At 61.4% G+C, this 25072-nt stretch overlaps 1 protein-coding gene across 1 annotated transcript; it reads right to left on the reverse strand.

Moving 5' to 3' along the window:
• Positions 1-1950: 1950 nt before the first annotated feature.
• On the reverse strand, positions 1951-23868 carry ANO7 (anoctamin 7). Its single transcript, XM_087819462.1, has 23 exons — positions 23752-23868; positions 22780-22837; positions 21240-21382; positions 18314-18421; positions 17530-17666; positions 16541-16598; positions 15652-15762; positions 14595-14760; positions 14011-14101; positions 13390-13486; positions 12108-12251; positions 11905-12042; positions 11190-11288; positions 10984-11086; positions 9987-10098; positions 9691-9745; positions 8372-8469; positions 7165-7295; positions 5938-6143; positions 5704-5846; positions 2759-2849; positions 2193-2312; positions 1951-2067 (listed from the first exon to the last, which is right to left on the reverse strand). Exons 1-23 carry the CDS (start codon positions 23854-23856, stop codon positions 1951-1953), a joined length of 2631 nt encoding a protein of 876 aa, XP_087675588.1. The 5' UTR covers positions 23857-23868.
• Between the last annotated feature and the right edge of the window lie 1204 nt (positions 23869-25072).

The raw sequence follows: 25072 nt of genomic DNA on the forward strand, positions 1-25072 counted from the left end.
TCACGGACATCCCTGCACAGTTCTTGTCTTTGGTGCTGCTCTCCCAGCAGGCACGCAGTTCTCAGCCCTGGGTTAACTGACTGCCCTGCAGAGGCCACTGTGGGAGGTCAGCGGTAGTCACTGCTGGGTGGCTGCCTGTCCCTGGGCTCCTGTGGCCTCACCTGCTGTGAAGCAGTTTCCTGCCCTGCTCATCTCAGGATTCTGCCTGAATTCTCTCCATCAGCAAACTGTGTGTCCCCAGGACTGGCACCCGGCCCCAGGCAGGTACTGAGCGGGTGGGGGGGGGGGTGTCAGTGGAGGAACCACCCCAGTCACGGGGGAGGGAGGAAGGGGGCAGCATCTGTATTCAAGGAGCAAAGCTCGGCAGCCAGGATGGGCCAGCCCGTGATGCACCACGTGGAAGCTCGCGGTCAGACATGGTGGCTCTGCTTCCTCGGCATACGGAGGTGGCTGCTCTGGGTGGGGCCCGGTCACGCGGGAGAGTCCACGCCCTGAACCATGCTGACTAAAGTGGTGTGTTGCTTCAGGAAAGCCTGAGTCACAACTCGATTATTTCCTTATGTTTCAATAAATTTACTCTAAAATCACAAAGTTGAGATAGCAATAGAGCAGCTGCTGGAAGAAAGTAGTTGTGGATATCGTGAGGACGCAGCATGGGGGGTGCCATGGGCCTCACTGCCGGGTGGCTCTGCTGCTCAGAGGACGGTCCCTTCCTTGAGAGTGGTGAGTGATGCCCAAAAGCAGTGCCAACTGGCACCTCCTTTGCTCACTTCACAGAAATGCCGCCTGCAGTGGGCACAAGGCTGCCCGAGGTCCGAGCGGGAGTTTTTAGTGACCCCACATTGTCAAGGATGCTGTTTGGAGGTGTCAGCCTGGACTGTGTGCCCTGAGGGAGGCGGTGGTCACACAGTATCTGGAGGTTTATTCCGGCATGAATTACAAGGTGCAGGCAGAGGAGTGCCAGGGGAGGGGAAGCACAGTGGCGTAGAGGTAGGGTAACTGAGTTAACGTGAGGGGGATGTGGGAGGGGTGCACGTCCAGTCAGTGATGAAGCTGACCACGAAGCATGCTGCTCCTAACTTTGGAGACGATTGTGTGTAAACACAGAAAACTCCAGTGTTTCACTGGTCAGGGAATGAAACGGTCTCCTTCCAGGCCTTCCCAGCCTCGGGGCGCAGCCTGGGAGGGAGCCCACAGTGCTGCTTCCTTTTAGCCTGAGAGGCTGCGGGTAGCTGGGAGGGAAAGGGAAGTGGGGAGGGAGTGGGGTGCTGGGGTGAGCTGACTCCCCTGTGACCTGGAGCACAGGTGCTGGGGTCAGGCAGGGCTCTGCGTGTCAGATGGGCCTAGAGGGAGCGGTCATTCCACCATTCCAAAGACAGCAGGCACAGCAAAGCACCAGAGAGAACTGAGGACCCCGGTCCACTGGCTGGATTGGCAGATGAGTCATGTGAGGGCTGAGGGGCAAGTGGGAAGTGAGCAGGGAGAGGTGGGCGGGGTGGGGGTGCAGGGGCCCAGGATGGCTCCAAGTGGAGGGTTGAGGCCTGGAAGGCCACAGCTCTGAGTGAAGATGAGGGCGAGCAGGCAGCATGCCCAGAGGCAGGGGCGTGGTGGAGCCAGCATCTCAGAGGTAGAGCAGGTCTGCCCCGGGAGTGAGGAGATACTGGCTCGGGGCTGGGAGACAGTGGGGGCCCTCCCTTGGGCATGGCATCCCAGGCCTCCAGGTTCCGCTGCCGTAGGTACCTGGCTTTGGGTACTCCAAAGAGGTGGCCAGTGTGGGCTGCAGCCAGGGCCTGGGAGGCAGGGGGCAGGAGCCCAAGGCAGTGGAAGAGGGGCAGGGGAGGCTGCGGCTCCCCGGGGTGGGAAGGCTTTAACAGCCTCTCCTGAGCCGAGGCCTCTGCCCTCCAGCTGGGTGTGGCTCCAGGACCCTCAGCTGCTGTGATCCCTGTGACCTCAGAGGGAAGGGACTGGGGAGGCTCGGCTGGCTTCTGGCCACCTAGGCTGTGGGCCCAGGCTTTCCGCTGAGGATTGGGGCGGGTCATCCTTGGCTCCATTAGTCCCAAAGAGAGTCTGTCCAGGAGGGGTGGCCAAGGAGAGTGTGATTAAACCAACTTCACCTCGGCCTGCTTGGCAGCAGAGTGCCTGGCTGGGACCACGCCACGGCAGGTGGGTGAGGGCTACGGGTGGGGGCTCACCTCATTCTCGGCTAGCGCCTGCTTGGCCAAATAGTACTCCCTCTTCACCTTGATCTGCACAGACTCAGGGATGTCAGGTACCAGGAGGTCAAGGACCCGGCCGATGGAGAATACCACATGCTGGGAGCAGGGGACAGGACCAGCAGTGGGAGAGGGAACCCCACCCATTGGTAAAACAAATGCCCAGAGTGGCCTTCACGGGCCCAGGTATGGGCACCTGCTCCCCAGATATGGGTGAACTGGAAAGCAGCAGTGTCTTCACGGCCACAGAGACCACCCCCTGCTGCTGTGGTTCCATGGAGCTTCCCTTGGACACAGCACAGCGCCCAGATCATTCTGATGTCCAGGCAGGGATTAGCTCCCCTTTCCAGACGGGAAAATGACGCAGAGAATGGTGATTTGACCAGGGTGATAGAGCGTAAGACCGGGGCTCTATTCCTTTGGGCACACCGACCCCCCAACCAAGCCACATGGTGCGATTAGGCAAAGCGGGGGGCAGCCATCATGCTAAGGCAGAGAGAGCCAGTGGGGGAAGCCAACAGGGCCCTGGGAGGTGCCCCGGCTACCTCAAACACGATGACAAAGGCCAGGCGGATGGCCAGAAGGTTCCAGTAGGTCCCGGAATAATGCCCATCGTGGTCCCTGAATGCTCGATACCTGCAGGAAACGTGGACTTGGTGCGGGGAGCCAGGCAGATGACTCCTCAGCACCTCCACCTTTTCCCTCCCCGATCCTATGATTCTGGGCCTGGCTTACCATGGAGGGTTCCCCAAGAGGGAAATATTCCCCAGCAGTGTTCTCTGACAGCACTTAGCTTTCACTGTGGTCCCAAAGGAAGGATGAGCTGGGTTGTCCGTTCCCCTACCAGGCTAACCCGGGCCCCACAGTGGACAGGTCCTTAGCGTCCAGTCGTGGCCACCTGGTAAGTCTGTGCTGCCGCGGCTCTGTTTGGGCTGCTGCCCAGCTCTGCTCCCCCTACTGTAAGCTCTCAGCTCTGACTGCCCTTTCGGACCGAGGGTCCCCTAGGCACCCTGTGACTGCCTGGATCAATGTCTTGTGGTAAGAGGGAACACCCCATTTTGTAACAGACTTGGGTGTTGCACTCCGTGGAAAGCATCGCCAGGGCCAGCTTTGTAGGAAAAGTAAGTTAAAAATGTCACCGAGAAAAGTTCCTCAATGAGTGGGATCGACTGTAAGTGGCTGAACTAGACACAGCAGAACAGGGGGCTGGGGGACAGTGACGGCAAAGTCACCCTGAATGCATCGGAGAGCCTGAAAGGTGTGAAAGCACTCAGGAGCCATGAGGAGAAACAGACGCGCCAGCGTAATGGGGGCTCCGCGGGGGGTGGGTGGGGCGGATCTGTGTGGAGAAATAAAATGCAGCCGCTTCCGGGACTAAGGAAACACCACTCCTTAGACCACTCGTCTCAGTCTCAGTGAGAAACTTAAATAAACCCTATCACGGCTGATCCCTGCTGTTAGAGACAAAGATAAAGGAAACGAGAAAAAATCTCAAATGCCACGTATGTGTGCTTCCAACAGGAAGAGCCAGGGCACCACAGCATGTTTCTGAAAACCCGAGGGACAAGCTCTCCACCTGGGATTTTTATGCCTACTATTTGAAGGACAGAAAGATAGATTAAGACATAAAAACCAACATCCATAAGAGTTCAGGAGCCACACACCATCCCTGAAAGAGCCATTAAAGGGTACGCTTCCGCAAGAAGAAGTACAAATTCAGAGTAAGAAGTTCCTGTAGCCACATAGATTAATGCACCAAATAGATGTGATTAAAAATGATTAAAACTTTCTGTGTGTTTTTAATAGTAAAATTAAAACTGTAGAACAATGCCCAGCCAGTGTGGGTCAGGGGTTGAGCAGCATCTGCTGCACCAGGCGGTCACCGGCTCAATTCTCGGTCAAGCCATATGCCCGGGTTGTGGGCTCGATCCCCAGTCGGGGGCGTGCAGGAGGCAGCCAATCGGGGTCTCTCTCACAGGGATGTTTCTCTCTCCCCCTTCCTCTCTCTGAAAGGCAATGCAAAAAATATCCCGGGGGGGTGTGAAAACAAAACAAAACGCCGAATCAGTGCGTTGTACACCTGAAGCTAATATAACAGTGCCCGTCAAGTATAATTCAATGTAAAAAGCTGTGCGTTTGGGAACCTACTCTCCTAAATAACTTGTGGATAAATAAGAAAATCACAACTGAAGTTATGAAATATTTAGAACTGGAGGACAGCAGGTGGGTGCTCAGCCCCAATGGAATGGGACTGCTAAGGGGTATATTCAAGTAAATTTATAGACATGAATTTGTTTCTTAAAGCCCCAGGAAGACTGAAAACTAACGCGCTGAGACTTCAACTCCGGAAGATTGATTTTTAAGAGAAAGGAGAAGACACAGACTATGTCTGGAAAGAAAATGCAGCCATAAATACAAAAACAGGGGAGCTTAAGAAAACCTAAGAGAATATTATGAATACATTTGTGTCGTTACATTTTAAAGCTCAACTGAAAGGGTTTTTTGTAAAAAAAAAAACCAAAAAAATTACCAAAATTGATGACAAAAGGGAACTTCACGGGCTTCAACTGTGCGGGTGGTGGCCTCTGATTTTCAGAAGCTCCCCCCGCCGTGTGTGCGTGTCCGCTGTCCCCGCCCCGCCCCGCGCCCGCCCTGGGGTGAGCAGGATGGGTCCCCGAAGTCCCCGCCCCGTCCCCGCGTCCCACAGCTGGTGGCCGGTCTGAGGCAGGAAGCCCAGGGCTGGAGGCCAGGGGCGTCTGGTCGCCCTGTTCCCTACCCTGGGGCCCTGCTCCCCGAGTCTGTCCTCAGGGCGGCCCCACCTGGCGACCTCACCTGGCTCCCCCACCTGGCGACCCTACCTGACGACCCTACCTGGCAGCCTCACCTGGTGACCTTACCTGGCGCCCTCACCTGGCGCCCCCACCTGGCGCCCCCCCCCTGGCGACCTCACCTGGCTCCCCCACCTGGCGACCCTACCTGACGACCCTACCTGGCAGCCTCACCTGGTGACCTTACCTGGCGCCCTCACCTGGCGCCCCCACCTGGCGCCCCCCCCCTGGCGACCTCACCTGGCTCCCCCACCTGGCGACCCTACCTGACGACCCTACCTGGCAGCCTCACCTGGTGACCTTACCTGGCGCCCTCACCTGGCGCCCCCACCTGGCGCCCCCCCCCCCCCCCCGCGACCCTACCTGGCGCCCTCACCTGGCGCCCCCACCTGGCGCCCCCACCTGGCGCCCCCACCTGGCGGCCTCACCTGGCGCCCCCACCTGGCGCCCCCACCTGGCGCCCCCACCTGGCGGCCTCACCTGGCGCCCCCACCTGGCGCCCCCACCTGGCGGCCTCACCTGGCGGCCTCACCTGGCGCCCCCACCTGGCGCCCCCACCTGGCGGCCTCACCTGGCGCCCCCACCTGGCGCCCCCACCTGGCGCCCCCACCTGGCGGCCTCACCTGGCGCCCCCACCTGGCGCCCCCACCTGGCGGCCTCACCTGCACGTGCGGTTGTGCGCGGCGGCGAAGGCGGGCGGGGCGCGCGCCAGCGTGAAGTTGACGAAGCCGCGCAGGTCGCCGGCTCGCGCCCACAGGTAGTAGGTGCGCGGCAGGAAGTCGGAGGAGAAGGCGAGCAGCAGGGCCTGCGGCGGGCGGGCGGGCGGGCGCGGTCGGCGCGGGCCCCGCGGAACCCCGGCCCCGCGGAACCCCGCCCCGGGAGCCCCCCGCGCTCACGTTGCTGGTGACCGCCAGGTGCGCGATGGCCGCCAGGATGGGGAACCAGATGCCCACGTCCTGCGCGCGCTCGGCCACCGGCCGCCGGCGCCCGCACACGAGCTTCTGCGCGTCCAGGCGGATCTCCAGCCAGTTGTTGAGCATCGCGAAGAGCGGCGCCAGCGGGCAGGCGGCCGCGAACAGCGTCACGAAGCCGAACTGCAGCACTGCGGGCGCGGGGTCACCGCGGGCCGCCCCCTCCGCCCCCTCCGCCCCTCCGCCGCGGCCCCGGGCCCCGCCCCAGGAGGCCCGCACTGCCCCGGGCTGCCCCGCGGAGCTGCGGGCGCGGGGCGGGCTGCCTGGGGCCTGGGCCCCCCCGTCCCCTGCGGGCTTCGGGCGGGACGGCGAGCGGGGGCTGCCCGCTCCGTTCACCCCCGGGTGCTCTGAAATCGCTAAGGAGGGCACCGGCCCCACTGCGGCTGCCCAGCGGCCTAGGGACGGGCGGGGTGCACCCCACTCGCTTATGAAAAAGCACTGCGCTGTCTGCTCCCTTTATCCCCGAGGACGCCCTACTGTGGCCCCTTGGCGTTGGCTGCCGGCGAGCTCAGGGTGGTGCGTTTGGCTCAGACCCAACACTTTCCATTACGACTGTGCCGGGACCTCAGAGGAAGACCCTGGGCTGCAGGACCGCGCCCGCATTAGACAAAGACCCTGCCCCCCGCCCAGCACATCACCCTGTGCAGGGAATGAGCACAGGCGCCCGCCACCGCCTGGCCACCGCACGGTTGAGGGTCCAGCAAAGAGTGTGGGCATCGAGAAAATTTCTGGAATCAACTCCCAGATGGGACTCCAGCGGTCAGGGGACTTGAGGCCAGTCACCTCCCAGGTGCAGCCTTACTCTGGGGGCAGTTGTCCCCAGCCCTAGTGCCTGGTCTCCGGAGCACCAGCCTGGCTTCTTTCCTAGCCCCTGCAGGAGGCTCTAGCTGATGCTTTCTGGGGTGGGGGGGATCAAGGCCACTCCAGGAGAGCCCCATCAACTGCCCCGGGCCCTCTTCCCAAGCCCTGTGCCCAGGGTGCTGCCCCTTCCCATCCTCGGCCTATCTTTATGGGCGTTCCCCACTGTGACCCCCACAAGTCCTTTCAGGATCCTTTGCAGGCCTGGCTCCACCAGGGATCCCCTGTCCACACCCGGGTCATGTTTCAGGGAGACAGAGAAATGCTGAGGCTGGGGGCCCCCGGGGCACCTACCCATTTCGAGGTACTCGTCAAACAGGCCCTCATAGGGCAGGAGCTCGTAGTCCGCCTCCCAGGGGGCCTGGCCCACAGCTGCTGAAGCCACCTTCCCCTTCTTGGAGCGAAGCCACCTGCCCTTGAGCTTCCTGGAGGGGGCACACCGGGAACATGGCTCTTGCTTCTGAAGCAGAGTCCTGGCTGCTCTGCATTTTGAGGGCAGCATGGGGAGGGTCTGGGCCCTGGGACGGGCACAGTGGGCAAGGCCTTGCAGAACCCCGAGAGCATCTGCATCCTTCTGGGAGGGTAGCCCCTCCCTGGGCCCCCAGCAGTGCCCCCAGGAAAGTGACCATTGCTCAGGGAAGCTTTGGGGGATGGATTCCTTCTGGGAAAAGCAGAGGTGCCAAGAGCTGTGTTGAGGTAGAAGGGAGCCGATGAGGCCATCGCTGTGCCAGCAGGGGACGTGTGTGTTGCTGTATCGTATGTGGAACATGTGTGCCTGTGATGCTTTGTCATACTTGGGGAATGTGTGTATGTGGCTTTGCCACCACTCATGCAGCCCCTACAGGCACCAGCGACATTCCAGACTCGTGATCTCCTTGAATTCAGCTGCACAGCATGGACTGCACCCAAAGATAGCCGTGGGTTGGCCAAGGTCCCATGGCTATGGTTCGAGGCGCCCAGGGGAGTCTGTGCTGTTTGGGACGATCAGGTGTGCAGGGGAGGTGGGAAGATGCCCAGCTTGGGTCCAGCCTTGGGCAGTCATGGCAAGGGCTCTGGCCTGGGAGAGGGCCCGGTTGCCAGGACAGGAGCCACAGTGGTGCCGGTGGCGGTGGTGGCATGGGGGAGATAGGACCCCAGTGGCTGGACACCTGAGGCTCGGGCCTCCCCTGGTGACCCCCTCTGGTGCTGCCTTGGCTGGGGGTGCTCAAAACCGCTGGCCACAGGGGCTACAGGAAGGGTGGGCCTCCTCCCTCAATGAAGCTGGAAGGGACAGAACTCGATATGCCCACACAGCAACCACGGGGTGGGGGTGTCACAGAACCCATAGGGTGGATGGGGGGGCAGACCCTCCCCTCCCCTGCAAGTGAGGCAGCCAGGTCCAGGAGGGGCCCACCTGGCTTCCCTCCACCTATTCTCCAGGTTGGGACTGGGCCGGGGCTGTCCCCAGCCACTGCCGGTCCCAGGGTCATTGGATGCTGCCCAGGGCAGGTGGGGGACTCACGGGACGAGCATCTCCTGCATGTTGTTGATGATTTGCTTGCCCACCATGATGACCAGGAGCTCCTGTGCCAGCTCGATGAGGCAGCCTCCGGCCGCACACTGCACAGCAAGCTCCAGGTTAGCGCAGGGGAGGGGGCCTCATGCCCACCCACCCCCCCTAACCCTGGAAGGTGGCCCATGTCCCACCTCCCTTTCAGACATGCTGTGGCTACCTTTCGGATTGCGTAAGTCCTCCCCCAAACCCCACGTCTCCCTGAGGTCCACCTGGGGGACGGTGCATGGGAATGACCAGAGCCACTGCTGCACAGCACCCCAGTTTTCCTTTGAAGGCCCAGGCGGTGTGGGGCTGACACTGGCCTGTGGCTCTGCGGAGCACCCACCCTGCAGCCTCGGCAATTCCAGCCAGTGAGAGGGGCGCCCAGGGGCTTTTAGGGGGAGCTCCTGAGACGGCGCACCTCGCACAGGGGAACCTGTGCTGGTGGCATGTTGCCCCCCGGGGGTGAGGAGGACCTGCCTGAGGCCTTGCGTGGCCAGTGCTGGGCAGCAGGGCAGCACTGTTCAGCTGCTTGCACCCAGGGCACCTGTCTGGCTTCAGTACAGGAGCCAGGGGCTCTGTTTCTGCTTAAGTCTAGAACTTGTCCCACTGGTGACTGAAGTTGGGGGCCAGCTGCCCGGTCCCTGAGAAGCCCCTCCCCATCGTGGTAAAATAAAGAGCCTTCCTTGGGGGCGGACGCCTTGCCGGCAGCGGTGGGTGGGGTCACAGCCCAGAACCATGGGCAGGAGGGAGCCCTTCTGGTCAGAGAGGTCTTTCAGGTGAGGTGGTCAGCAGGAGCCGGCAGGCCCCCCCCCGCCCTGCCCAGAGCCACCTGAGGACGGTTCCAGCCCCACCTAGCCTATGCCCTCAGCCAGGGAGGAGCCAGACGCCTGGGGACAATTTTGAGGGGCTTTCCACCGTGTCTCTGAAGGGCGGGCAGGCTCAAACCCAGGTGCCCACAGGGGGCACCGAGCCCCGTGACAGTCACCAGCCTTTGTCCCCAGAGGAGCTCTGGTCAGTGACAGTGGCTGAGAGCCCAGCACAGTGGCTAGGACTCAGCTCAGGTGTGAGAGTCAGGTCAGCGCGGGGAAAGGTGACACAGGAGGACAGGACTGTGTTTTGTGGGTGGCTGTGCCGGGCGGGGGCCTGAGTGGCTGTGAGGAGGCTGCTGTGGGGGTCCCGGGGCAGCTGCGGCCCTGGGGGAGGGGCAGAGAGGATCCCTGCAAATTAAGGCTCTGATGGAAGTCAGGGGCAGGACCCGTGGGCGTCAGTCCCCGCGCACTCACCTCCTCGTTGCGAACCCCGAACAAGGTGTGGTAGTTGCCTGGGTAACCCACAAACCTAGAGGAGATGGAGGTCCCGAGGCTGCGAGTGAGGAGGTGCTGTCCCCCCGCCTGCACTGTGCCTCCCTCGTGGCACCTGCAGGAACCTCGAGGTGGACCCGGGGCCCCGAGGCCCTGGGCCAGGACAGCTGCGTCCCCACCAGGCCTCCAGGCCGTCATCCCTGCCCTCCCTGAGCATCGGGGGCCACAGGGGGACCCACAGGGGGCAGCGCAGGAGCAGGGCCGGGTGAGGTGCCCACCTGCCCTTGAAGAAGCCAATGTAGATGGGCGAGGAGTAGAAGTTGACGAACTGGAAGATGAACACCTTGAGGGTGAAGGCGTCCTCAAAGCTGGTCTGCGTCCGGTGCATTTCTGGGCAGAGAGGCTCCTCAGTCCCCCGCGCCCGGCCCCGTGACCACCTCACTGGCCAGGGAGCGAGGAAAGCGCGTCCCCCAGGGATTGGACAGAAGCTCATTCAGGAGGGGGGCAGAGTGCGGCGTCCCCCATGTTCTCATTTCAAAATCATCTAAACGCGTTATGTCGGTGGAGGAAGAGCCGGGCAGGCGACTAACCCACAGCAATGCTGGGAACAGACTGGTGGGCCCCGGGAGCAGCCAGAGGCAGGGCCAAGGGACAGTCTGAGGTTGGGGTGACCCTGCCTGGGAGGCTGGTGCTGAGACAGACGGAGGTGGGGGCATAAAAGGTGAATTGCAGGGAACACCTGAGGCCGGAAATGGGGCGCACAGGGCCCCACTGTTGCAGGAACACTGGGGGCACCCGTGGGACACCCGCCCACCCAAAAGCCCCCTCCCCAGGTGGACACTGAGCTCTCTGTCCCACTCCTAGACCAGGGCTGCTAATAGACAATTACAGAATGAAGGATTGGTTCTTTGGAGTTTGTCCTTAGGAAATGGGGGTGGGGGGAGAGGCAGGCCTGTGGGGGAAGAACCAAGGAGGAGAGGGAAGGAGCTTACTACTCGGCAGCTACCCCCAGTTGCCTCTCAGACACTGAGAAAGCCGGCACGCAGGGGCCTGGGCTGGGCAGGCCCTCCCAGGGGAGCTCAGCTGCGAGGGAGCAGGGGCGAGGCCTGGGTGCCCCGGAGGACCCTCCTGTCCCCACCCCAGGCCCTGCTCACAGCTGGGGGGTCCCACATCCCACCTGTGCCTCAGACACAGGGCCCTGTGGATCTGCAAGGAAGTGGTGGTCTGGGGTGGGGCTGGGGCGGTTCCGGCTCAGCACCGGCCTTGGCCACTCACCCCACCGTGTGAGGACGTGGGCCAGGGCCACGTAGACCTTAGAGATGGTGAGAATGAAGACTAGGTTCACCATGGAGCCGGTGAGGCTGGCGATGCGCGAAGCCTGGGGACAGGAGGTGGGTCAGGGCCGCCCCGCCCAGCAGGAGCTGCACCCGGGGTGGTCCCGAGCCGCCCCCACCCAGCAGGAACCGGTGGCGGAGGCTCACCCGGGTCGCTAGGAGGGTGTTGTTCGACCTGGACACCAGGATGGCCATGGTGGTGCGGTACACAGTGATGGACACGAAGCACATGACCACCGCTGCCACCTACGGGCGGCCCAGCCTGTGAGACCCACGCCGAGCCCAGGACCCCAGGACCCTGGGGCCACAGCTCCTACCCGTAGACCTGGCTGTGCCCTGTGCCTCTCCCAGTGGGTTATTGGGGGGAACAGGGCGGCAAGGAGGGGAGGGTGGGGGCGGGAGGCCACTTAAAATTACAGGTGGACGATGCCTGGGTGTCAGGGGAGCCACTGTGGGTTGTTCTTGGCCTCAGGTGCTGAGAACCAACCAGCCAGCCCCCACCCTGCCCTCCTGCCACCCAAAACTTGGAAACTCCTGACATCTGGGGAGGGGAGGGCAGGATTGCGCTAGGAAGCCCCCCAGCTGGAGGAACCCGAGCTGGGATCCCCCCAGCGTGAGGGATGCCCCCGGCCCACCTCTGTGGGGAAACCTTCCCAGAGCCCCCGGCCCGCCCACACCCACGTCTTACACCCCAGGCCCCCAGCCTGGACCTGAGCTTGGCCCCTCCCTGGAGCCCAGGCCCACGGGGGCCTTTCTGGGGCAGCAAGTGTCTCGGGGCCCCAGGGGGCAGGGGGGACGACAACCGCCCCACGCAGCTCAGAGGAAGGGGTGCGAGGGGAGGGACCGGCGGCGGGACCCTCACCATCATCAGCACCAGCACGGAGCCGGCCAGCGTGCGGCGCATGCGGCTCCTCCTGGGGAAGTGGGGTTCCTCCTCGCCGGTGACGGGGTTCAGGGCTGTCGTGGGGGCCGAGGCGGCAAACTGGGGCCGCGGCCTCTCCTGGAAGGGAGCCGGTCCTCAGCGGCGGCCTCAGGGGGGGGGGCCGCGCCCGGGGCCCCACTCACCTCGATGTCCTCGTAGTCGAAGCAGCCCCAGCGGTAGGCCAGCGTGGCGCTCTTCCGCTTCCAGTACTCCAGGAACAGCACGGCCCACAGCGCCATGAACACGCTGAAGAAGACGGTGCCCCCGTGGTCGAAGAGCCGGCCGGCCTGCGGGGGGCGGGCCGTTCACACAGCGGCCCGGCCGTGCCTCAGTTTCCCCCCTGAGCAATGGGGACACCTGTCCTGAGCCTGTCAGCCGTTGTATTTTGGAAGCAGGTGACTCGTTTTCCTGCGGGGGCTGCGGACGGCAGATGCTGCCCCAGGATGACCACACCCGAGTCTCCCCCATAACCACGTAGGTGATTTAGATGAGACTCGGGACGTTTCGAACGGTTGATATTTGGGAGATTTTTGGACTTAGAGCTAAAGCCATGATGTGTTTAGAACCCTGGGGGTGTTGCATTTTGCCTATGGGATGGACATGAAGTTTGGGGGCCAGAGGGTGGACTGGAGTGGACTGGAGTGTGGCCCCCACCTGGAACTTCAGAATGTAAGTTTATTTGGAACAACGGTCTTTGGGTGTGTAATTAAGGTGGGGGTGTCCACACGAAAGCACCTGGCTTAGGGGTCCCTGAGCCCAGTGACAAATCCTTAGGAAAGCAGAGAAGGGGAGTGGGTGCAGTGCCCAGAGGCAGAGATGGGGAGGTGCGGCCACCAGAAGTGGGAGCGAGAGCATCTCCGGGAGAAGCCAGCCCTGCCAACGCCTGGACGTTGGACTTCTGGCTTCCAGACTGTGGAGAAATAATTCCTGTTGTTTCAGGCCCCGGTTACGATTTGTTAGAGCAGCCCTAGGAAACGGTGCAGGTGGATGCCCAGGGGTGGCAAAGGTGTGTGGTCTGGGGCCCAACTCTGCACCAGGGCTCCAGGCCCAGTGTGTGTGGGATGCAGGCAAGGCCACGAGGCCACTGTCCCCGTGGGACACTAACACGCCCACAGTGTGCTGGGCTGCTGTGGGGGCCTGCGGGGGCCAAGGACTCCAAGGAGCCGCCTGCCCCTGGCCTCTTAAGCCGGCGGTTCTGCTCCCCGGTGTGTGCCCTGGGAGCTTCCGGCTTTGTCTGCCTTGGGGGTCCTCCGGCTGGGCTGACCTTGGTCCATTAGAGACAATAACAACAGTGATAGTAAGGGCCCACCTATGGCCACCTATGATACAGGCACCCTGCCAAGGTGGGCACCACAGAGCTGGGTCACGGGTGGGGCAGGACCAGGACCGGGAACTGCCTCCCTCCCCTTGCCCCCACCCTCCTACCTGGACCAGGGAGCAGGCGCTGGAGAGCAGCCAGAAGGGGCAGTCGAGGCAGAGCGGGCACATCTCAAAGCTGTGGGCACTGCTGCACAGCTCCTGCCTTCAGAGCGGAGGGGGCGCCGGAGAGGGGGCCTCCTGCCAGGCCTGCCTTGCCTCTCCCTCCCCCACTGCCTTTGCCAGCCCAGCATTTCTTTAAAATATGGGCGATGATACTTTTTGAGATAACTTTTTGAAATTTCAGCTCCGTAATAAAGTAAAACTCAAGCCCTGTCATTTGTTTATTGTAAGAAAAGCTTACACTATTACAAGAAACAGGGTGTCAATAAAATTAGCCTGGGAGCACACCTGTCTCCCTGCGTCATTCTGGGAACACCCCTGTCCACCTGTGTCGCCTGGAGGCACATTTGTCCAATGGTCAGTCTCGGGAGCACCCCTATCTACCTGTCATTCTTCCAGCCAGGTCTGTGGGGCCCTCTGTGACATCCATGAGGGCGGGGAAGTGCCCAGCGCTCACCTCCATCCCCAGCTTTACACAGGCCTTGGCATGTGGGGGGTCCCTCACCACCTCCCCCAACCCCGAAGACACAGGGTGAGGCCTGGGACTGGAAGGGAGAGGGCACTTACGTGGGTGTGTCTGAGAACACCATGAAGCAGCCCACCAGGAACACCAGCGTGCCCACCACGGCTGCCGGCAGGAGCCAGCCTGTGTAGAACCCTGCAGGGGGAGCCGGGTGGGGGGCCAGGAGTCCGCTGTCAGCACCCCGGATGGGCCCGTGCACCCAACACTGGGCTGAGTTCTGGGTGGGGGCCTGCATGGACACAATTGTCCCCCAGGGACCCACATCCAATCAGGGGGTCTGGGGCAGATCGTCTGGGAGGTAGGTGTGGGGGGGATGGTCGTCAGGGGTCCTCCCTGGCAGCCCCTTCGTCCTAGCCTCTGCCCTGGGCTCTCATAGGCCATGTGTGGTGAGCCAGGAACACTGGGGGCTGGAGCGAGGAGGCCTGCCTGCAGGAGGGGGGTCCCGGTCCCTGGCTGGGGTGTTAAGAGGGCCCTGGGCTGGTGGCCGAGGTGGCCTAGGAGGGGTCAGCAGGCTGGCAGCCCGGCCCCTGTGCTCTCTCCCTTCTTGGAGACACAGATTAGCAGACTGTTACCCTGAAGACTGAGTCGGGGGCCAGGGAGGCCCCAAGGGGCGGCGGGAGGGACTCACCGAGCCAGGCGAAGTAGAAGGCCACCTTCTCCCCGAAGTACCTGCGCACGTGGTCCAGAGGCTGGTACTTGTGCCACTTGCGCCAGCGGGCCCAGTACTGGAACAGGATCTGCCTCTGGCTGAGGCCAGGGGTGTGCAGATCCTCCGGGGGCGTCACGAAGGGTCCCTGGGGACAAGAAGCCGGTGGGCAGGGCTCAGCTGGTCTGGGCCCTGTTCTGGGTGTGGGGCTTCAGCACTGCGCAAGGCCCACCCCTGAGTCCTGGACTCGGGGTTACTGCTCGAGGACGAAAGAGCAACGCTGGGGTCTGGGGGATCTGCGGGGTCTGGGAAGGCCTCTCTGGGAGGCGACATCTGAGCTACGTGCCTCAGTCTCCCAGGGCCCCAAGTCCAGGAGGAGCTGAGCTGTGGTCCAGGGTGGACCGGCACCTCTGGGTGGGCTTCTGCAGCCCGGTGCTGTACCATCTCCCCATCGACCAGGCAAGTGAGGCCGGCTGTGCCAGGCGCTGCGGGTTCTCGGCTCTGGCCAGAGGCGGGAAGAGGGATGCCCTGCGGCCGAGGTGGAGCTGGCCACTCCCCTACACATCCTCAGGAGGCCCCTGGCACCTCAGGTGGCTGCAGGCCTGCCCCTGCCCTCACCCTGCGGCTCCTTCCTGCAGCTCTGAGGCCTGGAAGGGGGATCAGGGTGCAAACAGCTTCCAGACCTCACAGTGGACATTTTGTCAGGACGATGGTAGTAGCCCTCCACTGCCTCAGTTTACCCTACTTGCAGGGAGCATGGGGGACCTCACTGTTCTCCCCAAGAGGGAAGCTGCTGGTGGAGACGGTGCTGTTGGGCCTGTGGCGCTGGGCCTGTGGGCTGTTGGGACGAGAGGGCAGTCCTGGCTGCCCAGGGCTTGAACAGGCCACAGCATGACCTGGTCACATCCCCCAGCAGGCCACTCATCTGGCTACAGCTGCCCCCACACCCTCTGGAGTGGACAGCAGGACCGCTCATCTGGGAGCTCACCCCATGCCCGGGCCCGAGACCCTGCCCTGGAGCCCCAGACCCCAGCCTCACCTCGTGCAGGGGGAATGCCGCCTTGAAGACGCCCTGGGACAGCAGCTGGTCGACCCCAAACAGACCTTTCTTCTCATGGCCGTACGGGGTCTTGGCCAGGATCTCAAACAGCTGGGGGTGGGGGTGGGGGGTACAGGTCACCTATCATGTGACGACAGGTGGGGACATCCTGGCCCTCCGTCTCGGGGCTGAGCCCGCGGCCGGCCCCCCGCAGCCCTCTGGTGACAAAGGAAGAGGGTGCTCCCTGCGCCCAGATCTCCCTGTTGTCCCTCACGCACCCCACACCCCGAGGTGGGACGGGCATCCTCCACTGTACGATCGCAAGACCTTGGCCAGGATCACGGGTGCGCAGGTGTTGAGCTTGGATTTGACCCCTGGCCCTGGCCATGCACAGCCAGCCCTGGACCCCACTCTGGGCAGAGCCAGCCTCCGGCTGGATGGCTGTGTCAGGCGTGTGCTCTGCCCCTTTGGTGGCCAGCAGCAGGGGGCTGTCCCGGGCAGGCCTGTCCTAGCCCCTTTCCGTCACAGATCCTGGAGCAGTCTGGCTCAGCCCACCCTTCTCAGGGACGATGCTCGGACCCCTGGCTCCCTTCCTCGCTGACCGGCAGGGCCCACCTGGGCCCAGTGGCCATGGCTGTCTGTCCCACAAGTCTGTAACTAATATCCATTCCGGGCCCTTGGGGGAGCGTCCTGCAGGGGGCACTGAGCAGGGCACCAACTGAGTGCAGTGAGGTGGGTCACCCCTGTGCCTGCAGCCCCCAGCCCTGGCCTCAGTGGTCCAACCACAGAAGAGCCTTCCTGCGCCCAGATCTCGGGCTGGGAGGTCTGGGGCCGGCCAGCTCCCAAGAGCAGGTGAGGGTGTGGGGACTGCCTTGGGGACCCCACTCACAATCTGGTGCCTGTTTGTGCTGGTGAAGAAGCTGTCCTGGCTGTCACTGTGGAGGAACCTGTGGGCATGTGAAATGTCAGAAGAGCCCACGGCTCTTCTGGGCAGGGACACGGCACACGGATCACGCCGCCTCCGCCTTGCACGCTGGGGAACAGCCACCATCCCCCCCCGCCCCCCCGGCACACAATCAAATCCCATTTCTGCCTTTTCCTCTCTGGAGGGAGGGGGTCACAGAACATTGTCCAGATGTCTCAGACGTCCCTCCACCCCGGGACAGTGGCTGGCCGAGGGCAGGACAGTGTGGGAGCCCCAGGCTCTTCGAGGAGCCCTGTGGCCTCCAAGCATGTGACCAAAGGCCTCATGGCTGCGTCTGGTGGTGGCCGGCATGGAGGGATGGTGGACCAGAGGGCCTTCCCTGTGATGCCAGAGACTTGGGAAGCTCCGTGGGCGGGGGCAAGAGTTAGTGTGGCTGAATGTCCCCAGCAGAGAAGGGAGGTGTTCTCGGCGTGGGCAGTGAGACCACGTGGGGGCTTCACTGCTGGTCACCCACATCAGTCCCCACCATGCCTGGACACGGCCCAGTCTGCAGGCTAGGTGTGCCACGAGACGCGCCCACAGGAGAGGTGCCACCAGCAGCGGGTATGGACTGACCATGTCCACCTTCTGCTTCAGCTGTGCCAGGAGGGCTCCCAGCCGCCTGGGCCCAGGAGACCCTGCCACCCACTGTGGACATGTCACTGAGCAGGAAATGGGCTGTGTGTCCAGCCACTGAGGTCTGGGGGACAATTGTCCACAGCACAGCCTGCCTGTCCTGACTGATATGGACGTGGGCTGAGCTTGCCCAACTGCCACTCACGCTCCCTGGTTGAAAAGCTCCAGAAAGGAGAAGGTTTGGGGGAATGCGGACTTTTAGTTCCGCCACTCGCTGACCGCTCATGCATGCACCCCTGGCTGTGTCCCCTGGGCACAGCAGGGCCACCGCCTCTCACCTCGACAGCTTGCTCACTTTGAACTGGCAGGAGTAATACTCGGGGGGCATGTCGGGCACATCCTCCAGCAGCACGTTGGGGACACCCAGCCGCTGCAGCAGGCTGGCTGACCAGTTGCAGGCCTGGTTAGGCAGCTCCTGGAAGGGATCACCACTTGTTCTTCCCACCCCTGAGCAGATGGGCGCGGTGGGGTGGGGTGGGATGTGCGGATTTGCAAACTGAACAGCAGGGGAAGGGTTCAGCGAGGGAACGGATTCTAGGGCAGCTCAACTGGCCCAGGTGAAGCCCAGAGACCCTCAAGGCGGGGAGGTTCAGACGGTCACACGTCCCTTTGGCCACCAAATACCACGATGGTCAAAGGGACTCAGCGTAGGTGTCAGAGCAGCCACCAGGCATGGCACCCTGAAGTCACCGGCTGCCCCTCCACCCTGTGTCCCCTGGGCTGCGGCTGCCCTTCCCCCTCCCGCAGTGGCCCTCAACGGGTGGCCTGGTGGGGGTCTGAAGCTAGAGGGCCCAGGTGGCCAGCTCAGAGCCATGGCTGCTGCCCACGCCTCCCTATCTCCCCTGAACTCGCCATGGTTGGGGGTAGGGCCGCCCTGCCCTGTCTGCCCAAGAGCTTCCTGGAGCAGCGTGATGACGGCCGGGAGGGGCCTTGAGGGAAACAATGGGGAGCCTCAAGTTGTCAGCACTGGACACGGCATCCAGCCCAGGGGGTGCAGGCATGAGGAGCCCTGGCTTGGGGGACCTCCAGGCCTTCTCTGCGCCCATGCCCCCAGGTACCCACCTGCAGGGGCAGCTTCAGGCGCAGGTCTTCGGCGTAGTAGCAGAGCACGGCCCAGGAGGCACTGAGGAGGACATGGTGCACGACACTGCCCTCATCCTGGACGTGACGCTGTGGGGACCGGGCTGTGTCAGAGCCTGAGCGCGCACGCGTGTGCACACGTGGGTGCAGGTTTGCACATGTTCATACCTGTACCTGTGTGTGCACCTGTGTGCATGTCTGTATGGGTGCACAAGTAGGCGCATGTTTGTGCACATTGTGTGTGTGTGTGCATGTGCACACGCATGTGTGTGTATGTATGGGGGTGTGTGCACATGGGTGTGTGTCCATTCACACTTTTAGGAAGAGGCAGATGTTTCTGTAGCCACGGTAACAACTAACCAGCCATGGTTTTAAACCTAGTTGATAAGTGACAGCTCACTTCTGTGACCGCACCCTCAGAGCCAAGCATGGAGGCCAGCGTCAGCCACACTCCTGTGACATCGCACCGCCCCCATCTGAGCTCAGAGTGACGGCCTGAGCAGCCCAGCTCCCTGACTCAAGCAGGCAATAAATAGGCTCAGCTCTTGGTTTTCAGATACTGAATGACTGGCCCCCTGACAAACCTCTGGGCATCTGTGTATGTTGTGTGTGTAAATTAGAAGTGTGCACATGTGGATGTGACTATGAGTGGCATCACTGTGTTCGCATGCATGTGTGCGTGTGTATGTGGACATGTGACAGGCACTCCTGGAGCCCTGAGTTGGGAACTTTTAGTCCCATGATTAAGTGTCTACTGAGTATACACCTGTTTCTAAGGACCCGCGGTTCTCAGCCCTCACGACATCGCCTCCATCTGGGGTTCCCCAGAAGCCAGTGCCCAGGCCCCGCAGAGGGGCGGACATGGGCCTCTGCCCCAGATGAGTGTGATGTGTGCTGAGAATTGCCATTTAGACTGGGGACTGAGGGCACTTTGGGCAAAGCTGAGCACTGGTGCCCTGTGGTGCCCTCTGCGCCCACTAAAAGGCAAGCTTGCCCAATTCCGGATGAAGGTTTCGCAAACTCATCTGGCCACACCCGTCCACCACACTTTTTGCATAAGGAGGGGGCGTCTTTTCTTCCCTACTCCCCGACTGACAAGTGGACCCAAACTCAGAAGGGGACAGGGTGATAGCTCTCGACCCTCTCCCACTGGTACATGTTCACCAACACTCAGGGAAGCTCTGGGAGGGAGTGCGGCCAACGTGGGCCTCGGGGAGGCGGCTGAGCAGTGGGTGGAGGTGCTGCTAACTCCGGGCAATGAGCAGGAACATGAGAGCCCCGGGGGGGTGGGAAGGGACAGGCACAAGGTGGAAGTGAATCCCCACTGGTTAAAACCACGGGGGGACACCACAGTGACGGTGACGGGCCCGCTGGACTGGGAACCAACAAAGAGCAGGGTCCAAAGTATAGGAGCTGCCCCTACGCTGGCAAGGAAACAGGTGAACAACCCCGTGGAAAACAGGGCAAAAGATCGAAAAAGGCAGCTCACAGTATTGGAAACACAGATAAGTCAAAAACATGCAGAAATGCTCATCTCGTTTGGAATCAGGGAAAATGCAGCTTAAAACCCCAGGGAGGTAGCACCTCACACCAACCAGATGGGCAAAGATTTAAGTCAGACAAAACCAAGTGCTGAGAAGACACAGAGCAAAGCGCGGCGCTCATGGCTGACAGGGTGCCTGTCAGGTCACTGCTAGGGGCATGGTGGCCACACACACCCCCAGGCCAGCAACTCTACCCTCGGGGCAAATTCCCGCACCCGGGCACAGGGCCACACGTGCGCACATGTGAGAGTTTACGGCAGCCCTTTTCGCGAGAGCCCCAAACGGGAGCAAGTCAAACATCCGTCCACATGACAGATAAGTACACAGCGACAGAGTCCCCGGCAAGACCTCTACACAGGGACAGCCGCCCGGCAGCCGCTGCGCCAACGATGCAGGCGGGTCACGCAGGCGTGACGTCAGCTCACACTGAGCACAACTCTGTCTTATCAAGTTCAAACTGAAACTAAGCCACATTGTTCGGCAACATAAAATGTGCTCAAGAGCCCGGGCCGGGTGGCCCAGTTGGTCAGGGCCCCATCCCGCTACGCAAAGGCCGCAGGTTTGATCTCTGCTCAGGGCACATACCAGAAGCAACCAATGAATTCATAAATAAATGGAACAACAAGTCGATGTCTCTCTCCCTCTCTCTCTCCCTTTCTCTCTCTAAATAAATAAGTTAATTAAAAATAAATAACTAAATTGTGCTCAAATGATAAAGAAACATAAAAACGTGATTAACATGAAGCTCAGGATTGATTATCTGGGGCTGGGAAGACAGATGCATGATGGCAGAGCCTGCTCCTGGGGACGGAGAAAGGTGGTGAGGAAGCAGGGCGGACGCTGCAGGGGACATGCAGAGGGACCTGGGATGGGGGCAGAGATGGGATGGAACCAGACTTCTGCGCCCCGATCCCCGCTGCTCCAAGCCCCACTCACTGCCCAGGAGCCCCCACTGCAATGGCACCACACAGCTCCTTCCTGCTTTCTCACACTCCCTGCAGCTGAAGTGGGACCAGCTATTATAACTGACATCGTATCCGTGAAAGGGTGTTTTAGCTGTTAAATCCTATAAGCACACTAGAGTTATAATTACAAATGTCACACCTAGACAGAAGCTCTAATGCTGGAGGTGGGACAGGTGAATGGAGGAGAGGGCTTTTGATTTTTTGGGTGAATTTAAAGGGCTCTGGCATCCATGAGCGAGCTCCCTGTGCTATGATGGGTTGATGGTTTACTTGGGGGGGAGGGGGGTAGGTGCACCCAGCAGGACCCTGGGCTTGATTTGTTCCTGGATTCTGGGTGTCACACCCGCAGGCCTTGTGGTTGCAGAGCCTTGGGCCCTGCCCACAACCAATCCCATGTACCTGGTCCACATGCAGCCCAGCCGCACGAAGGTTATCCAGGAAGGTCTCCCGCCAGGCCCTGTGTGTCTCTGTCTTGTCCTGGGTTGTGCTGTCCTGCTGTTCACCCAGCCTCAGGTCTTCCTCCCAAACAAGGACAAAGTCTGCTGGGAGCCAATAGGGACAGAAGCAGGGGGACGGGCTGAGTGGGGTACCGGCATCCCAGCTGGGGCACCCAGGTGCCGGTGGGAAGTAGGAGCCAAGCACCTGGACACCTGGCCTACCTCTCTATACAAGAGGCTGTGGTCATGGTCAAAGGGTCCAACCCAGCGTCGACTGAGAACCAGGAGAAAGTGGGAAGAAGCACTTTTTAAAGAAAAATGGTCAAGAATTTTTAAATCAGATGGAAAAAAAAAAATCAATCCAAAGAATAAAAAATCTCAGTGCTCCCCAAGCAGGATAAGGAAACTCCAGCTAGGGGAGCCATGGGCAGTGCGTCTTTGCTGTGAACTCGCAGAGAAAGAGGAAAAACCTACATGTTATTTCTCAGGAGCAATAAGAATATAGACACCTGATTTCTCAACTGAAACTATGGAAGACAAAAGACACTAAAACAGCATGTTTAAAGTGCTGCGGAAAACACCGAACACTGGAATTCTCATTCTAGAGGAATGTTCTTCAGAGATGAGGCTAAAGGAAGGTCTCCTCAAAGAATTAAAATCTGGGAGAATTAAAATCCCCGCCCACCTGCTCTGCAGGAAACACCAGGGGAAGGCCTCTAGGCTGAGGGAGATACTCTCAGGTGAAATGCACATGAGCAAGAGGAATGAACTCACCCCAAACAATAAGCAGTTAAGCTGAGAGCGAAACGACCCATCTGCAGAGGACACAACCTCGGACAGGGACAATCTAGAGGAATTCACTACAAAAACTGCTAGAACTAATAACAGGTTTGGCAAGGTTGCCAGATACAAGATCAACATACAAATATCAGTTGTAGGCCTGGCCAGTGTGACTCGGTTGAGCATCATCTCATGCACCGAAGGGCTGTGGATTCGATTCCTGGTCAGGCCACACGCCCCAGTTTTGGGCTCACTCCCCAGTAGGGGGCGTGCAGGAGGCAGCTGATCAATGTTTCTCTGTCATCATTGACATTTCTCTCTCTCCCTCTTCGTTCCTCTCTCTAAAAATCAATAAAAATGTATTTAAAACCTAAGAATCTGAGATGACTCCAAGCTGTCCTAAGGCCAGAGCAGGAGGGAGGTGGGTGCTCCCTCTGCCCTCCAGAGTTATTTCCAGCTCCAGCCCCTTAGTAGAGACCCCTTCCCTGCTGTGTCCCCAGACTGTGTTCTGCTCACTATGAGGCCCTCACCCCATTTCCCAGCACAATTGGCGCTAGAGCTGGTCCTCAGGAGAGAGTGCTGGGTGGGGGAGGGGAAGCCTGGTCACAGAGTCCGATGACCCAGACCTGCTGTCCTCCTGCCACTAGCCATGGGCACCCTATCTGTGTCCCCACCCCCAGCACCAACACCGGCACAGCTGGCAGACACAGGGAGGGGCTCACCGATCCGGGGCTTGGCAGGGCTCCCCGCCCTGTGAGTGGCTGCCTGGTGTTCATCCGTCTAGAAGAAAAACACCTCATGGTGAGGACGCCCCCCACCCTGCCCTGGACCACCCAGGACCACCAAGGGCCCAGTGGAGAGAGCCACTACTGGGTGTGGGCAGGGGGCTCACAGGCACACCCCGGGTGAGGCAGCCACAGGCCCTTCCTGCTGCCTGGCCTCTGAGCAGCTGGCATAGGCTGTGGGCAAGGGTCAGGTTTGCAGGCAGCGTGGCCAATACCCAGGGTGTCCACCCTTGCAGGCTCCAGAGGCCAGAGGGGAGCTGAGCTGCCCTGTGAGTGGCTCTGTGGACGGGCCAGAGGTGGTCATGTGCCCGGAGGGTGGAATCCTGTTCTGGGTGAGTGAGGTCTGTGTCCCCCACCCCCAGGGGCTATGCTGTGGGGCAGTGGGAAGGGGCTGCTGTGTCCGCTCTCAGCGGTGGGGCTAGGGTGGACAGCACACGGGGGCAGACACGGAGCCCAGGAGGATTAGGAATACTCCCGACAACCTCACTCAGGGTGTCTGGGCCCCCCCAGGGCCAGGAGTGGGAGCCCTGCATCCCCCTCTCTCCCCACCGCACTGGAGGGATCTGGCCTTGTCCCTGCCTCCACCTCCCTGGCCTCGTCCAGCCATCCCAGGGGATTTCTACACGTCCCTCAGGGCCACCAAGGCAGGCAGTGACCTCACTGTGACACCTCCCTCTTCCCAGGCAGCTTGGGGACACAGGAGGTAAGGGTTTGGGGTCTCCAGATGCATTCCCCCCCACCCCAAGCCAGGTCATTGTCTCCAGGGTCCTTGTGTCCATCCCAGGCGTGGGGGCTCAGAGACCCTCCTGTATTCACCATAGACCATGGCCTGGAGCCCAGGGCCGGGGTAGGGGGGGGCTGTGCAGGGCTTCCTGTCCCCAGAGCCCCTGACGATGGAGAGTTAGTTACCTGTGAGGTGTTGAATATGCTCCCATAAGAGTCCCCCTTCTCCATCCCTGGGGCCATGTTGATCAGGACAGCACTGTCCTCCTCTGGGGCCCGTCTCCGCAGCATCCTGCTCCTGCACCCACCAGGAACAGGTGGGCGCCAGAGGAAAGAGGGGACACATGAGATGTGGCCCCGCCACCACATGGCCTTCAGACCCACCTGACAGGTGAGAACAGGGCCAGGGGCCTCAGGCAAGGCTGGGCCAGGCCGAGCTGTCTGACCCAGGACCACGTGAAGACCCCAGAACTGGGAGAGGAAGCTGCCCATCTGTCTGTCCGGTGAGTGCTCCCCTCCCCTCGGCCCTGCACGTGGGCTCGGAGCACAGGTGCCCCTCTTTCTTCTGCTCACCTGCCGAGGACAGATGGCACCCTTTAGTAGAGAGAGATGGGGAGTTGGCTCCTCCTGGGGTGTCCCAGGCCTGGCTGAGATGCTGGCCCGGCCACACCGACCCCGAGCCCTCCCCACTCCCCGCCTCTGGGTGTCTGTGGGGAAGACAGTCACCACGGCTACAGCTGATGGGTTGGGCAACGTGGGACAAAGAGTGGGAGAAGCCCTGTGGCTGGAAGGGGACTGAACCTGAGCAGGGGCTGGTTGTCCACCCAGCAGGACCAGTGTGGTCCTGAGGGACATCACCAGGGCCACTGTGGCTGGGAGGCTGTGCTGGTAGAGGAGCCACGGGAGGGCAGAGGGGATGGGGATGGTTTGTCTAGTCCAGATAAGCTGAGGGCAGGGGCGGGGGGCGGACCTGGAGCCCACACCTCCCGACCCTCCCAGGTTCCAGATAGCCTGGAGCCGGTGTGGGTGTGGGGTTCCTGCTGCTGCAGGCAGGCAGGGAGGGGGCCTCCTCAGCGCTCTGCTCAGAAGGGAAGCGACAGAGGATGCCCGAGCAACAGGCCCAGGAGTGACCTGCTCTGCTGTGGGTACGTTGGAGAGGTGGGGAAACTGAGTTTCCTAGGGTGGGGGTGCCCTGCCCATAGCCACACTGAGAACCTGGCCCTTCTCATGACCCTGGGGCCTGGAGCAGACTCTGTGCCAGGTCTCGGGGTGCCAGCTTCCCTGAAGAATCCACCCCTTGGAGCCCTGATGGGCTCGGATGCTCACCAGCCTCCATAGAGTCCACCTGCCCACCTTCCTCCCTGTGCCCATGTGAAGTGAACGGTCCCCACCTGGTGCAGTGGCTTCCAGAAGAGGCCTCAGCAGGAGCCTGGTCTGAGCAACAAGTCCGGGCTGGCTGCTCGGGTGGGACCCTGCCTGGGAGCCCCGTGCAGACAGTGATGTTCAC

The sequence above is a fragment of the Miniopterus natalensis genome, chromosome 8 (genome assembly GCF_054644295.1).
Source record: "Miniopterus natalensis isolate mMinNat1 chromosome 8, mMinNat1.hap1, whole genome shotgun sequence".
Lineage (NCBI taxonomy): Eukaryota > Metazoa > Chordata > Mammalia > Chiroptera > Miniopteridae > Miniopterus > Miniopterus natalensis.

Excerpts from the sequence above, each read along its gene's own strand:
- ANO7 (XM_087819462.1), bottom strand. The coding sequence starts at position 23,856 with ATGCTGCGGAGACGGGCCCCAGAGGAGGACAGTGCTGTCCTGATCAAC. Across the intron at positions 11,289-11,904 it reads CCGTGCTGGTGCTGATGATG|GTGGCAGCGGTGGTCATGTG; the intron begins GTGAGGGTCCCG and ends GGCCGCCCGTAG. Across the intron at positions 6,144-7,164 it reads TGACGAGTACCTCGAAATGG|TGCTGCAGTTCGGCTTCGTG; the intron begins GTAGGTGCCCCG and ends CCGCGCCCGCAG.